Source organism: Amyelois transitella, chromosome 8 (genome assembly GCF_032362555.1).
Source record: "Amyelois transitella isolate CPQ chromosome 8, ilAmyTran1.1, whole genome shotgun sequence".
NCBI lineage: Eukaryota > Metazoa > Arthropoda > Insecta > Lepidoptera > Pyralidae > Amyelois > Amyelois transitella.
Genome location: NC_083511.1, coordinates 1,086,509 through 1,102,457, shown reverse-complemented (window position 1 = coordinate 1,102,457; position 15,949 = coordinate 1,086,509). Strand labels below are relative to the sequence as shown.

The following is a 15,949-nucleotide window of genomic DNA, read 5'->3' as shown; positions in this document are numbered from 1 at the left end:
GATCCTCATTAATAATGTAACGAAATTACCGAACAGAAGCATATAATAGACTAACGTCACGGATAATTTTCTAAATTCCAATACAACTTTTAAAATCTGCAATCTATCAGTCGTACTACTCTTTCACATAAAATGTCCGGTCGTGCGAAAGAGACAGGTATAAGTGATGAGCTCTAACTTTCAACCCGTACCCTTAATATAGGGTTTCAAAATTACCCTAAGCGCGTGCGCGAATCAATAGAATACCCTGTACCACCATATAACTAATACGTTACACGACAACGATTTTATCGTTTATCGCTATTACAATACCGTGGCAATTCGTAAGTTGCCTTTATTATTGATGTTTAAGCGGCAATGGATGTGAAAATTTTAAAGTTTAGTATATTTGACAACGGTTTGGTAGGTTCGTGGTCAAGGATCGCGCAGGCGCCTTACATCCCTGGACCATACTCTGGGCAAGTGTAATACTAAACTATTGTGAAGTGCATCCATTTTTGCGACAAAAAGAAAAATAATACAATAAAGTGAGTTGTGTTGTATCGTATTACGTGGATATTTTGTTTTGTTCTTACTTTTGTATTGATAAAGGTATATGTTGTGCTCTTTTTTTAATTTTTAACATGTTTTGTATTGTTTTCTTTGTGTGAAAATAAAATAGGCGGATGTTGTCTGTCCGTAGCATTTTCTTAAGTTGTTTAGTTTAACTTATGATCATTATTATACTTAAGTTAATTAGATATTACCTAGGTAGGTACATACTTTTAAATTTGCTTGTTTTGTTCCTAATAACACAAATGTTAAAGACGAGATATATATAGTAATTAATAATGAGAAAACCCAGTTTTGGCCTATCATAAAAAGAAGCGTTAGCTCAAATTTTATAAGTACTTATAGTGGTGGCATTTTATTATAAATTATCTTGTTGTTTTGCTATTGCGCTAGGACACAATTTTTTCCATCGAAATATTTTCAACATGTATAGATTATTAGACTACCTTATATTTTATACATTTATTGTTCCTACTGACCTTTTTCTTTTAGTACATACCTACTTACTATTTTATAAAAAATAAATAATTTTCATTTTTTTTAAACTTAACATTTATTTAAATTATGTATATATGTATTTGTTTTTAACTTTTTATTTTTCGAATTTCAATTGTGTTAAATGATTTTATTTCAAAAAGAAAAAATAGGACCCAACTGTTTGGAAAATCATGGGCTGATTCTTAATGTTTAATCGCCTGTTACGATTTTCTATCTATCAGCGATGGCACGGCCACTAATATTTATTTATGAAATGATGAGTCAAATAAATAATGACTCCTTTTAATTTGGTCATCCTCAGGGAATATTGCTATATATATAGGTACTATGTTACGGTGATGAAAAACATTTTAAGAAAAGCTGCACATTCAAGCAACGGAATGTGTAATATGTGTCTAATATATTTTTTTAAATTGCGATGCCCCACATGATTCATATTGTACATACTTAATAGCAGTCATTGTAATTCAATTGATGGACTTCATGATATGCAATAAAATTTTTGAATTGAATTTATATGGGTTTGGTTCGGATATATGACGGCGGCGTCGTTTTTTGTAAAAACCCTTTGTTATCGGTTCTGTATACCACATAAGGGATATAGGTGTGATAAGTATATGCAAATAATAAATATATATATATATTTCAGAATGACGTGCGGGGCAGAATGTCTGTCCATAGGCCCGCCTCCGGATTCGATACTGCACATGCCGCCGCCGCCGCTGCCAGCCTTCTTGGCAAACGCGGCCAACCTCACCCCGCCGTGCCGTGCTTCTAAATGCCCCCCACTACAGAATAATGAAGACAATCCCTTGTTCCCTGGAGTGGAGTACCATGAATTGCCTAGACATGGTAAGAAAATATATCTTTCTCTTTTTAACGGTCTCAACTCATCTCAACTCTCTTTTTACTTGTCTGTGACACCGGAGGCACCGGGTACGAATCCCGGCTAGGCATGATAAAAAACGAACTCTCTCTAACTGGCTTGGGTCTTGGATGTTTATCTATATACCTAAGTATTTATTTTAAAATATAGTATCGTTGGATAAGTATATCGCAACACAAGTCTCGAACTTATTTCAAGGCTAACTCTGTGTAATCCATCCCTAATATATTTATTATTTATCTTTCTCTCCCGTTTTTACATCTGTATATTGCTTATATGAATTGAAATTAGTAAGGAAGCTATAAAAGCCCTAGCCTAGCCTTAAACCTAGGTAAGAAAGTTTTTTAACGTGGGAAATACTGGAATAAATATGGGAAATACCGTGTAGTTCCCGGCACCAATACAAAAAGAACAAGACCACTCCATCTCTTTCCCATGGATGTCGTAAAAGGCGACTAAGGGATAGCTTACAAACTTGGGATTCTTTTTTAGGCGATGGGCTAGCAACCTGTCACTATTTGAATCTCAATTCTAGCATTAAGCCAAGCAGTGGCCTTTCAGTCTTTCCAAGACTGTTGGCTCTGTCTACCCCACAAGGGATATAGACATAACCATATGTATGTATAGAACCATTTGAATTGTATGTATACAAACTATTGTAAAATCCTGAACGATATAATTGGCTACGAATGCTACGAGCGAGCTACGAGTCTGCTACAGACATTATTGTAGCTGTGCTACGAAGTCTAACTGAAGAACTTTAATTTTTTTTTATTTTCAGAGCCAGCTGGCAGTGACGACACCTGGTTCTTAGTGCTAATTACCTGCTGCATCGCTGTTCTTTGTATCGCTGCCCTGCTAGCACTGTTCCTACTCAAATGCAGAGAGTAAGTTACTATCAAACCCAATATTACACCCCCTTAGACAAGTTTCTCCAAAAAGACCACACTTATAATCATCTTTAACCAGGCTCTTCAATTCCAGGGCCCGAGGAGGCTGCAAAAGCGGTACAGGCAAGGCTGGGGGCTCCAACGCACTATACGGGGGTGCTGCATTAGATTCTCGAGTTCTGTGGGCGGCACTAACACCCAGGGGAACGAGACACTTTGTAGCAGATACTTACCCACACGATGAGACTGAAGACCATCACTACGAATGCGTAGAACCCCCACTATACAAGCTCGGCCCGCCAGAAGACTTGGCTATAACACGCCACTTCAACGTAGAATATGAAGACCCCGCGCCGTTGATAGAAAGCTATAGCGATCGCACAGAAGAGTATTTCAGAAATGGAATGGACACGCTGCGACGAGGGCGCCCTCTAGTTTCGTCGCCCACTAGAATCGAACGCCCTAACCTCCCCCCTCTCAATCTCCAGCCGCGTACTCTGAGGCGCGCCCCCCACTCTCGGCGAGTCAGTGACGCCAACAATCCGGAGAAGTCGGCCATCTGAACCGAGGGTGGCGCGGTATTTTCCGTCGCCGATTCAACCGATATCGATTACGATTGGACGCCGCTCGAGCACTCGACCGTCGATCGACTTGTTTGAGGACCACATTCTGTCTACTTCATCTAGTCTTGACCACAGCCGTAATTTTTATATGTAGTGCTGTTTGAGTAGGCACAGACCTGCAAAAGTCTATATAACTTTAGAATTTACAATGAAAAAGTTAATGTATGGGACATTAATGTATGTATGGGAGTGAAAGTTGGGTATGGCAAAAGAAGCATGAAAGCAGAATAAATGCAGTGGAAATGAGAGCGTTAAGGAGTATGATGGGTGTGAAATTGAGTGACAGGATAAGGAACAGCGTGATAAGGGAATGTTGTGATGTGAAAGAAGATGTAGTTACAGGAATAGAAAAGGGTATGTTAAGATGGTTCGGTCATGTGGAGAGGATGAATGAAAGCAGGTTGACTAAGCAGATATACAAGGAGAGTGTGGAGGGAAAGGTCGGAGTGGGAAGACCTAGACGAACGTATCTTGATCAAATTAAGGACGTCCTGGTAAAGGGTCAGGTCAAAAGTACCCGAAACCGCCGAGCTTGTATGAAGAGAGTTATGAATGTGGACGAAGCGAAAGAAGTATGCAGAGATCGTGGCAAGTGGAAAGAGGTAGTCTCTGCCTACCCCTCCGGGAAAGAGGCGTGATTTTATGTATGTATGTATGTAAAAAGTTTATATAGACTTTTGGAGATACATATTTTTCACGCATTATTTTTTTTTTTTTGCCGTAGTCTTGAAGCTTTATCGTAATATGCAAATACATTAATGTGGTTCAAAAACATGGTATGGCTGTGGTGGACATTTCATTTGTTTTCATACTTAACTACACAATACACAAACGATATTTTTAAGTACAAGTTTAATAAGGTTGCTGTAGTTATGTTAGGTATTATAATTTTATCCCAAATGTGCATTGTAAAAACGCTAATGTGGCTCATCTGTGCTATATAGGTACATTTAAAGTTGATCGAATAGTGAGAAATGAGATGAACAAAACACGATAATAGTTTTTAAAAAGTAGCTTCTAATCATAAAGTGAACTAGTTATTGAGCCTAGACAGACAAACAGAATCAATTATTTGTATCAAAACTAGGTAGGCTTATTGGTTGGGCTTGTCTAATCTAAGCTTAATAACAATGGATGCCCTAAGCACCTTCCCAATTCTAGTCAACATTTAGTCATAGTCATGATGAATCGATGTCTATTTTAACCAAGTAATAGCTATTTACCAAGGCTGTAATATTTACTCTTAAACTCTAGAACTAGGTTCTGCTATTTATTTTACCGAACAAGCATGTTCTTCAACAAAATCAGTGTTTTAACGTCATATAAGTTTTGTACTTACAATTAATAAATCAAAGATAATTCAGTGTTTTTTTATTACTAATATATTTTGGATATATAGAAATTAAGTTTTCAAAATTTCTTTTCCGGAAGACTCCTAGTTTCAATAAACCTGTCAAATTTTATATTTATACATACATACATACATATGGTCACGCCTATATCCCTTGCGGGGTAGACAGAGCCAACAGTCTTAAAAAGGCTGAATGGCCACGTTCAGCTATTTGGCTTAATGATAGAATTGAGATTCAAATAGTGACAGGTTGCTAACCCAACGCCTAAAAAAGAATCCCAAGTTTGTAAGCCTATCCCTTAGTCGCCTTTTACGACATCCATGGAAAAGAGCTGGAGTGGTCCTATTCTTTTTTGGGTTGGTGCCGGAACCACACGGCACTTGTCGTTAAAGACGACTAAGGGAGAGGCTTATAAACTTATGATTCTTTTTTTAGGCGATGAGCTTGTAACATGTCACTATTTGAATCTCAGTTCTATCATTGGGCCAAACAGCTAAATATGGCCTATTAGTCTCTTCGGGACCTTTGGGTTGGCTCTGTTTACCTTGCAAGGGATATAGACGTGATTATATGTATGTATGTATGTATATATCTTGATTGGACTTTGGTTAAGTACATAAAAAATACCAAAGCTTAATATTGCAGAAATGGAACTAGTATTATTTACGAAAGTTGACAAAGCATGTGTGTGTATATTAACATCCCTCTCTATCATATCGGTTAGCTAAAGATATAAAGAAAGAATTATATACATGAAAAAGTACCTAAGAATAGACCACAACAAATATGGTACTGTTCTGTTCCTTATTTACGTGTCCAATAAAAATTCTTCGCTGACATGATGTATGTCACTGTCATCTTTCACTGTCGTAAATCAAACTGTCAATTTGCCGACAATGGACGCCGCGATGGGAGCGTGTTTTGGTGTTTTCTGGTGTATTAATTTCCGGAAATGAAAACAATTTTGTGTTGCAAGTTTTAGCGATTTGATCAATTAAATTTAATCAGTACTTAACTGATTTATTGCTAAGTAATTTTCAGTTGAGTAGTGTGATATATATTTATAATAACACAATGTCTGACGATGTTATCAAACATTCGGTGCATACCCTGGTATTTAGGTCTTTAAAGAGGTCTCACGATATGTTTCTTTCCAACCAGGGTTTATTGCCACCTATAGATGAAAAAGCGTAAGTAAATTTTAATAATTTCCTTCGATAAAAAAATAGGTTAAGAGCAATCCTATAATTTACTCTTCTACCGTGGATATAGTAAAAGTGCAGTGATAGAAAATCACTGACAGCTTGTGCACTCATCAGAAATGTAACTTTAATTCTTGCCATGTTTTTAATCACAAATAAAAAATTGACCACATTACTACAAATGTAAGGCTATAAAACCAACATCAAATACAATGAAAGTTAGATTAGAAAACTTAGAACATTTTCATTTTGTTCCAGTGAAAAAATTCTCAAATCTGTGAAGGCTCGAGACAGCTATGGCCAAGTAATGGCTACAGTGCAGAAGGCACAAGCCAGCAAGCAGCATGATGCTAGCAGACCAGAAACTCCATTGGACACAGGTAACATATAATCATACATGTGATCATTACTCTTCCCGGAAAAGTGGGAAAAACTAGATTTATCACTTGCATGTGTGGCCCGAGATGGCCTCTTAAATGCTTGTGCATTTTTGACATGGTCTTGACATAATTTGTACAGTATGTAAATATTTTATTTTAGCTTTATTTTTATTTTATTTGACGAAATATTCATATTGACATAATTAGTTCTACATTCATTCATGTTTTTTAATGTGACAATGTGCATTCGTCCACGATTAAGATTTAAGAAATCTATATTTGTAAATTGACGTCCGATGAAAATTCTGCAGTGTAGTTTGTTCCGCCGCTTCTTCTACACATGCGCATGAAGCGGTAGTAGTTATAATTAGATTTAAGTTATGTGACGTCAATAAGTGGTACCTTGTATCCAATTTTGAAAATAAATCTATTCTATTCCAGTATCCCTCTTTACTTTACTTCTATTGCTTTGTTCACAATTATCACATTCTCCATGCCAGCTCATCAGTTTATGATACTGGACCTGATCTTTTTACGTAACAATTTAATTAAGGAATTTTGTATTTATTTACCATGCCTTTTTTACATCTTATAGAAATGGCCGAATCAGCCGCCCTAGGCTCCGATGGTGCAATGTTACCATACACAGGGCCGGCGGTAGCCCCTTCCCCTGCACCTCCCGCAGGAGCCCTGACAACATTACCAAAGAAAGCCCCCACAATGCCGAAGCCAAAATGGCACGCGCCCTGGAAATTGTTCCGGGTGATCTCTGGACATCTAGGTTGGGTGCGGTGTGTTGCTGTGGAGCCGGGCAACGAGTGGTTTGCTACTGGTAAGTCTTTTCACAATTTTAAAGCTTGGATCACATGTGAAAATATTTTTATGAAATAATTATGAACTATTCCTTAAATTGAACATTCAATTTTTTTAAGACACTTTTTATGACAATTTTTTTCTAATAACATTCAATTTTTTTTTAAGAGCGTCTAAAAAGGTCAAAATTACATTTTTATAGGTGCAGCAGACAGAGTAATAAAGATATGGGACTTGGCAAGTGGAAAGCTAAAAGTATCATTGACTGGCCACGTCAGTACAGTACGAGGTGAGATAATGGCATTTCTGCTTGGTGTAATTCAAACGTTGTTCAAACTTTGGTTCAGATATTTTTCGTCCATATATTAGTAAAGAATTATATAAATAACAAATTAATACTGACTTTTTATTAAGACTGTAGTAACTAAAAAAAAAGACAGATGAATATAATAATATCTTTCTACCAATTTTAGCTCAGTTGCCTAAATTTTACTTATTTTTACAATAAGTAAATATATGTTAATCCATTACTACATTACAGGTTTGGAAGTATCCTCAAGACATCCATATTTATTCAGCTGTGGTGAAGACAGGCAAGTCAAATGTTGGGACTTAGAATATAACAAGGTAATTAAATTAAATTTTAAGTGATTTTTTTTCTTTTTATAACTTTGTACTATGTCTTGTAACTGTGTAAATTTCTGTGCAATAAAAATATTACAAATAAAAAATAAACAAAATACATAACTTACATAAGTAGAAAATTGTGTTATGACAATCATTAACTGGTATTTGCTTTTATTTTTGGCAAAACCTCAATAAATAAACCCAAAACGAAACTTTTCTAGCATATTTTTACATCATCTCGATTTTCCGATTGTCATCTGAGATGACTTCTGACTCACATTTCTGGTGATTGCAAAGTCCTTTCTGTATGTACCTAGCAATTAACCTGTATAGGTTAATTGCTCAGCGTTCACGTTCAGCTTTTCAAGACTTAATGATAGAATTGAGATTCTAAGTAAGTTATCCAAAATGCTATCCAAAATCTCAATTCTGTCATTAAGCCAAACAGCTAAACGTGGCCGTTCAGAATTTTCAAGACAGTTGTCTCTGTCTGCCCCGCATGGGATATAGACGTGACGCTATGTATGTACGTATGTGACTACTCAGCAAACCACCCCCTGCCCCAGGTGATCCGGCACTACCACGGGCACCTGTCGGCGGTGTACACGCTGCGGCTGCACCCCACCATCGACGTGCTGGTGACGGCGGGCCGCGACGCCACCGCGCGCGTGTGGGACATGCGCACCAAGGCCAACGTGCACACGCTCAGCGGGCACACCGACACCGTCGCCTCGCTCGCCTGCCAGGCCGCGGAGCCCCAGGTGTGCTACTTAGATATATAGTACCTGGTTGACCGAGCTTTGCTCGCTCTACCAGAGATGGCAGTACCTGGTTGACCGAGCTTTGCTCGCTCTACCAGAGATGGCAGTACCTGGTTGACCGAGCTTTGCTCGCTCTACCAGAGATGGCAGTACCTGGTTGACCGAGCTTTGCTCGCTCTACCAGAGATGGCAGTACCTGGTTGACCGAGCTTTGCTCGCTCTACCAGAGATGGCAGTACCTGGTTGACCGAGCTTTGCTCGCTCTACCAGAGATGGCGCTGATAGTTTCTTAAAACGCGGTTTTTTAGCCAATAATAAATAGTACCCGGTTGACCGACACCGTCGCCTCGCTCGCCTGCCAGGCCGCGGAGCCCCAAGTATAGATGGCTGATAACTTTTGCATGCCAACTGCGGCTGAATGTTAAGTGCTTTAAACAAATGTAACAACTGTATTATGACTCATTCAATGCATAATAAATCATTCATTCATTCTTAGATATACATAGCTGTCTTCGTATCTCTTATATATATGTATATAAAATAGAATAGAAAACGATTGAAAATGCTGCAGTGTAGTTTGTTACGCCGCTTCTTTTATCCTTCTTCTTCTTCTATCCAGGCCGTGGAGCCCCAGGTTTACTACTTAGATATATAGTACCTGGTTGACCGAGCTTCGCTCGGTATACCAGAAATAGCGCTGATATAGTTTCTTAAAACGCGGTTTTTTAGCCAATAATAAATAGTACCCGGTTGACCGACACCGTCGCCTCGCTCGCCTGCCAGGCCGCGGAGCCCCAGGTATAGCGTTGAAAATTCCGAAAGAAACAAATTGTTTTTTTTTCGGTGAAAGAAACGTTTTTTCGTTTTTTACCGTTTTATTGGTTTGTTACATTGAAATATATCAGAATAAAACCTTGGGGGAAAAAACGGTTTTATTGAGATTTTCGTCGTTTATTTCGAAAAATAAAAAAAAACGATTGGAAAACTATATATATATTCTATGTATAATTACCAATTTTTAAAACAATGATTCATATTGTAAGGTAATCAATACTTTTCCTATCGTATTTTTCCATTTCTTTCATATTTTTCCGTTTCTTTCATATTTTTCCGTTTTATTAATAAAAAACATGAAATATATCCTACTAATATTATAAATGCGAAAGTTTGTGAATATGTCAGGGTGTCAGTATGGATGTTTGTTACTCTATCACGCAAAAACTACTGAACCGATTACGATGAAATTTGATAAGTAGGTCGCTGAAGACCCAGAATAACATATAGGCTACTTTTTATCACGGTGTTCCCGCGGGGTTGATAGGGTTTCCATGCGGACGAAGTCACGGGCGGCCTCTAGGAAATAATAAATTTATCTATCATAAAAACTCGATTATATGTATGTACAACTTTTTGTTTTCAGATAATAACAGGGTCGCACGATTCAACGATCCGCCTATGGGATTTAGCAGCGGGCAAATCTATATGTACACTTACCAACCACAAGAAATCAGTCCGAGCCATAGTCATCCACCCCACACTGTACACCTTCGCTTCAGCCTCACCGGATAACATAAAACAATGGAAATGTCCCGAAGGAAAGTTTATACAGAACTTGTCCGGACATAATGCGATAGTGAACTGTATGGCGGTGAATCCCGAGGGAGTGTTGGTCAGTGGAGGGGATAACGGGACCATGTATTGTTGGGATTGGAGGACGGGGTATAACTTCCAGAGATTGCAGGTTTGTTACATACATACATACATAAAAAATATAAGTGCCGTGTGGTTCCCGGCACCAACAGAAAAAAGAATAGGACCACTCCATCTCTCTACCATGGATGTCGTAAAAGGCGACTAAGGGGTAGGCTTATATAACTTTGGATTCTTTTAGGCGATGGGCTAGCAACCTGTCACTATTTGAACCTAAATTCTATCACTAACCTAAACAGCTGAACGTGGCCTATCAGTCTTTTCAAGACTGTTGGCTCTGTCTCCATCACATCACATATAATCACGTCTATATCAGACGTGATTATATGTGATGTGATGTGATGTGATACATACATAAAATCACGCCTCTTTCCCGGAGGGGTAGGCAGATTTGTTTATTGTTTACCTTAAAATGAGACTTAGGTAAGATTTTTAGTAGCGGCTTGTCACAGCTGATTCCCACTTCTGATGTAAGAGTATATTTACAAATGGAGGTTCTCAAATTGTCCGATGTCTTATCAGGAGTGTGATCCTGATACATTTCTGATGTTACTATATTTTTCAGCAATTAGGCAGGAAGTTTTCTGAATTTTAATAGCATGATTTTGCAAGCCAGTTAATAATTCTTCGAGTATTAATTCTTAAAATAAAAATCTTAGTTAATCCTTGGAACAAGACGATGATTTTAGCAGTTTGTTACCGCTTCTTCTGCACTGACGCCTTGGAAGCGGCAGTAAACTTAAAAGTAATTTATTTGACGTAAACCAATGTTGTTAAACCATAAGTTTTGACAATTATTAAGCGATATGAAGTATCCTATAATAACGAATAAAAATTTTGAATTTGTGAAATGTTCTGATCTTTTTGGACTTGCGACAAAGTTAACCAATAACGCGAATTCCAGGCGGCTGTACAACCCGGGTCAATGGACTCTGAAGCGGGCATTTTCGCGATGACGTTCGACCAGTCGGGCTCACGTCTCATCACGTGCGAGGCGGACAAGACCATCAAGATCTACAGGGAGGACGACACGGCGTCGGAGGAGACGCATCCAGTCAACTGGCGGCCGGAGATATTGAAGAGGAGAAAGTTCTAGAAACATTTAGATTAATATGATGATTAAATAAGAACTTTTTTTTAATTACTGGGTTTTTTTTATAGTGTATCTCGTAGCCCAAGTCTCAGGGCTAACTCGATCTACGTAATTTGTCCCGTATCTACATACATACGAAAACAATCACATCTATATCACTGGCGAGGTAGACCGAGCCCAGAGTCTTAAAAAGACTGATAGGCCATGTTCATCTTAATGGAATTGAGATTCCAATGGGGTTGGGGTCAACTAAAACAAATTGATTTGTATAAATCTAATTTATTAAAATACAAATTTGACAACCTATTCGGTTATTACAAAGCGTGATACATGTTATTTGCTCGAATAAATGCTAAAAAAATTCTTGACAATCTTGGAATGTCGAAACAAGCTTATATTCAAAATAAAGTCGTTCATAATATGGCAACACCTAATATTATTATTCTACATGAACTAGAAATACATCCAAAACTTTAACAAAATTCCTCCAATTAATTTTTTTATTAATTCCAATAAATTGCATTTAAACCATGATTAAAAAAGTGAGATGTTGTGACATAATAATATTGTCAAAAGGCGCAAGAGTATATTACTGTTTTCAACATCATCCTGTTTTTTTGTCCTGGTGGCATCATCCCTAAGAAGGACCTAGACCTATATACCAATCTAGATATAAAAGGTCAGGTATCTGATCCAACCTGACTCGGCTCGGATCCACCTACACATATATATACAGTATGCAACTGCTATATGTACTCAATTTGCAGCCATTCCATAATAATTATAACTCACACATTAACAATCACACAACAGAAATATACTCTTTGATTTATGATACAAAGGATTTATAGAATTTTTAAATTATAATTATTTTTAAAACAAAGGCATTGATATTATATAATAAATAGCATGAAGGGTAATAATATGTAAACTCATGCCGTAAGTCTCTGTCTACCCTTTCTAGGCAAAAGACGTGAAAAAGGTATCTTCAATATGATAGGAAGTGTTTCAGTGGGGTAAGTTGCGACTGAACATTTTTATAAACAAATTTACTTTCTTAAAAAATTACAAGGAATATCATATTGTTTGAGTAGATATGTTAAAAGGTTTATAATGTAAGTCAGATACAAAAAAAATCGTTCTTTGATAAGCATGGTAATTGAATATTATTTACCATTCATTGTTTTTGTGTAAATTAAGCTGTTTTAACGAATAACATACTGAATTGGACAATTTCGTAAATACATCTTCCCTCAAATTTTCTCATGATTACAAAAACATACAAAAAAATAATTTATAAAGCTTTTAAATAGTGTACAATTTAGCCTGCAAGCAAGCTATGTAGTTGAGTTGGTGTGATAAGGCCATAGAATGATATAAGGATTCCCAATAATCACTTTTAAAAAACGATGTGAATTATGAATTACAAGTCATTATAACTGAACAAGGTTTAATTGATCAAGGAGTTTTAGACTTGCCTGTACGCTTTATATATTGTATGTTATTGTTCTGTATTTTTTTATACAGAATTTCCCCTTAATTCCAAATAGCACTGGCTGACAATTACAGATCCTTTAAAAAAAACTTCTGCAAAACTTTCTTGTAACAACTTGTTAATAACCTATTTGAGTCAGAACATAAAAACTATGTAATTTTGACCTAACTATATCACCCTATGGAACCTGCAAGCATCATCTTTAGGCGGTACAAGCGTGGAATCTGTTGAGATTGGTGATGACCTGTGATCATATCTCATCATCCAAGTCACATTCTTCTTCGGGGAAGTCTCCAACTGTCACGTAAACCGGTTTCACGAAACCACCGTACTTTGGCGGGCAAGTGAAGTAACGTTTGCCATTTACACTGAAAAAAAAAAAAACAAAATTTGACAGGTTAACTTTTTTAAGTTACAGCACCGCAAGTCTCATAATTATAATTTTATTTGGATCTAAACAGTAAACTAAGGCCAAAATTTGAAGATATTGATGATTTGAAAATATTGCCAACTTATTTCTGCCTTAGCAAAAATAATGCATTCAGATATCCATACTATTCCAATCATTATAAGTAAATGGGAAAATCTGGTACCTACATTTTCACGGCAAAAATTCTGAACATTTTTGGTGAAATAAGGTACTTTAACCTTGGACCTTAGGAGTTTAGACTCAGGTCACAACAAATGCGACCACTAAACAGTAGAATTTCGTCTACACTCACGAGCCATCATTCTTTCCGCGAGGCTCGTCGTACTGCACTCCGATCCAGAGGCCTTTAGCGCCATCTAGCGGCCCGTTGTAGCGGACTGTGGCGCGACGCACCGGCTGCTGTGGCACTCTCACTTCACACCGCGCGCCTACTAACACTGATTCGGCTAGTCTGTGATTAAAAAAACTTATTATAGTATAACTAGTGCTGTGTGGTTCGGGCACTTTGGAATAGGACCACTCCATTTCTCCCACTCACTCTCTTCACTCCATTCCACTTCACTCTTTCCCATGGATGTCGTAAAAGGTGATATGTGCATGTGTGCATTATAAATATTATGTGCATGTTTAATACCTGTATTAAACATGCACATAACATTTATAAAAATTATAATGTAATGCGAAAGTTTGAAATCTGTTATTTCAAGTTCTACCTGGACTCTTCCTCCAACTCCTTCTGCTGTTGTTCTTTGAGTTTGGTCATCTCCTCTTCATTGTATTTGCCAAGTCGGTTGCGCTGTAAGAATGATCTGAGTGTGTCACCCTTCTTTTCATATTCCTCTTCGGACAGACGGAATCTGTTAAAATTGATACCACATTATGACATACTGCATTATAAAGGCTTCATTCCTATACGTTTATTCCTATATATGTATATGCACATTTATTCCTATATATATGACAGAAATATTGATCAATTATAAACAAACAACAGATAACATAAAAGCATAATTTGTAAGTCTAATCCAATAAATAAATAAAAATACAGTCAAAAGTGATGAATGGAGGATGCTCTACTTAAATCTACAGATAAGTGTTGGCTCTTAATTTTGAGAAGAGTAAGCCTTATTTGCAGGTTAATAAAATGGTTATAAAATGCAGGTAATAGAAAGTTTATGCAATGTTTAACTATAATAAAACACTAACATAAATACTTCAACTGTTCTTCTGGTCATGCTACTTTTTTCACTACATTTACATTCCTAACTTTTTTCACACAAGCCCAGCGGTTTCGGGTACTCTTGACCTGACTCTTTGCCAGGATGTCCTTAATTACTCAATACAATACTCAATGATATTTGTTAAAAATGTAACATTACTATAAAAGTTTTTTTACCTTTCAGCACTGTCCGATGTATCAAAGTCTTTGACCAATGCAAATTTATCAATAACGTGGATTCTCATTCCATCATCAACAGGGTAGGAGCCCAGGAGAGCTTCATTGTTATCAATGTCACAAACAAAGTTGTTTTTGGAATCGTACAATTTCAGTTTCATTGTAGTGGCATTGCCCCCAGTCACCAACTCGAGTTTTGTCTGCAAAAAAGTTTTGTCTATTTTGGTCAACATACATACATATGGTCACGTCTATATCCCTTGCGGGGTAGACAGAGCCAACAGTCTTGAAAAGACTAAATGGCCACATTCAGCTATTTGGCTTAATGATAGAATTGAGATTCAACTAGTGACAGGTTGCTAGCCCATCGCCTAAAAAAGAATCCCAAGTGTGTAAGCCTATCCCTTAGTGGCCATTTATGACATCCATGGGAAAGAGATGGAGGAGTCCTATTCTTTTCTGTATTGATGCCGGGAACCACATGGAATTTTGGTCAATGCTTATTATTATATATCCCATTACATCCACACTCACAATACTACGATCCTGAATTACTACTTATATTTCATAAATAGGTAAACTTACCTACTTATATTTTGTAAGTAGGTAGGTAGCTTATATAATATTGAATAAACGACTTTGTAAAATGATGAAATAATATGTAGATATGTACTGTTTGGCTTAATGATAGAATTGAGATTCAAATAATGACAGGTTGCTAGCCCATCGCCTAAAACGCCTAAAACTGGGAACGAGATGGAGAGGTCCTAATCTTTTTTTTATTGGTGCCGTTTATATTATTCAATAGTTTCTAATATTAAATATACAGCATACATAAATTGAAAATGTGTGAATCATCTAACCTTAAACTCCGAGACAGTGATACCTTTCTTGAACCTTCTTTCAATGGGAGCTGCGGTTTCGGTTTCAGATTTTGTAATGTGCACATTGACAAAGTCCTGGGTTATTATTTGAATGCCTTCCATATTTTTGTTTATATCCCTTTCCAGTACAATTTTCCAAAAAGTTACCAACAAATTGCAAACAAACAATTCAAGGCAGCTAAATTCTTTGACGTATTGACATTGATTGAACACCAGACAGATAATTTATCACTGACACTTGATTGACATCGCTGATCGCATTTTTGCTAACCAAAAAACTTCAAACACTTGAAATAGAATAGTGGCCTCGTAAGAGTGCCAAAGTTAAGACTCATAAGTATGACATCAAACAGTAGC

The 15,949-nt window shown here is 37.0% G+C and overlaps 3 protein-coding genes across 4 annotated transcripts; 2 read left to right on the top strand and 1 right to left on the bottom strand.

The window, feature by feature from the left end:
• The first annotated feature begins 463 nt into the window (after window positions 1–463).
• LOC106137361 (uncharacterized) lies at window positions 464–4,100 on the top strand. Of its 2 annotated transcripts, none has more exons than XM_060945513.1 (4): window positions 464–527; window positions 1,700–1,902; window positions 2,718–2,823; window positions 2,921–4,100. In XM_060945513.1, exons 2-4 carry the CDS (start codon window positions 1,701–1,703, stop codon window positions 3,387–3,389), a joined length of 777 nt encoding a protein of 258 aa, XP_060801496.1. In that variant the 5' UTR covers window positions 464–527; window position 1,700; the 3' UTR covers window positions 3,390–4,100. The 2 variants fall into 2 exon arrangements, with proteins under 2 accessions (XP_060801496.1, XP_013193627.1); XM_013338173.2 differs by having other exon boundaries at window positions 2,906–4,100.
• A 1,595-nt stretch (window positions 4,101–5,695) lies between these two features.
• LOC106137349 (pleiotropic regulator 1) lies at window positions 5,696–11,438 on the top strand. Its single transcript, XM_013338161.2, has 8 exons — window positions 5,696–5,991; window positions 6,262–6,383; window positions 6,979–7,215; window positions 7,399–7,485; window positions 7,738–7,823; window positions 8,390–8,584; window positions 10,005–10,325; window positions 11,199–11,438. Exons 1-8 carry the CDS (start codon window positions 5,876–5,878, stop codon window positions 11,388–11,390), a joined length of 1,356 nt encoding a protein of 451 aa, XP_013193615.1. The 5' UTR covers window positions 5,696–5,875; the 3' UTR covers window positions 11,391–11,438.
• A 234-nt stretch (window positions 11,439–11,672) lies between these two features.
• On the bottom strand, window positions 11,673–15,794 carry LOC106137341 (tubulin-folding cofactor B). The gene is made up of 5 exons (XM_013338153.2): window positions 15,572–15,794; window positions 14,709–14,908; window positions 14,026–14,169; window positions 13,605–13,763; window positions 11,673–13,250 (listed from the first exon to the last, which is right to left on the bottom strand). Exons 1-5 carry the CDS (start codon window positions 15,692–15,694, stop codon window positions 13,133–13,135), a joined length of 744 nt encoding a protein of 247 aa, XP_013193607.1. The 5' UTR covers window positions 15,695–15,794; the 3' UTR covers window positions 11,673–13,132.
• Between the last annotated feature and the right edge of the window lie 155 nt (window positions 15,795–15,949).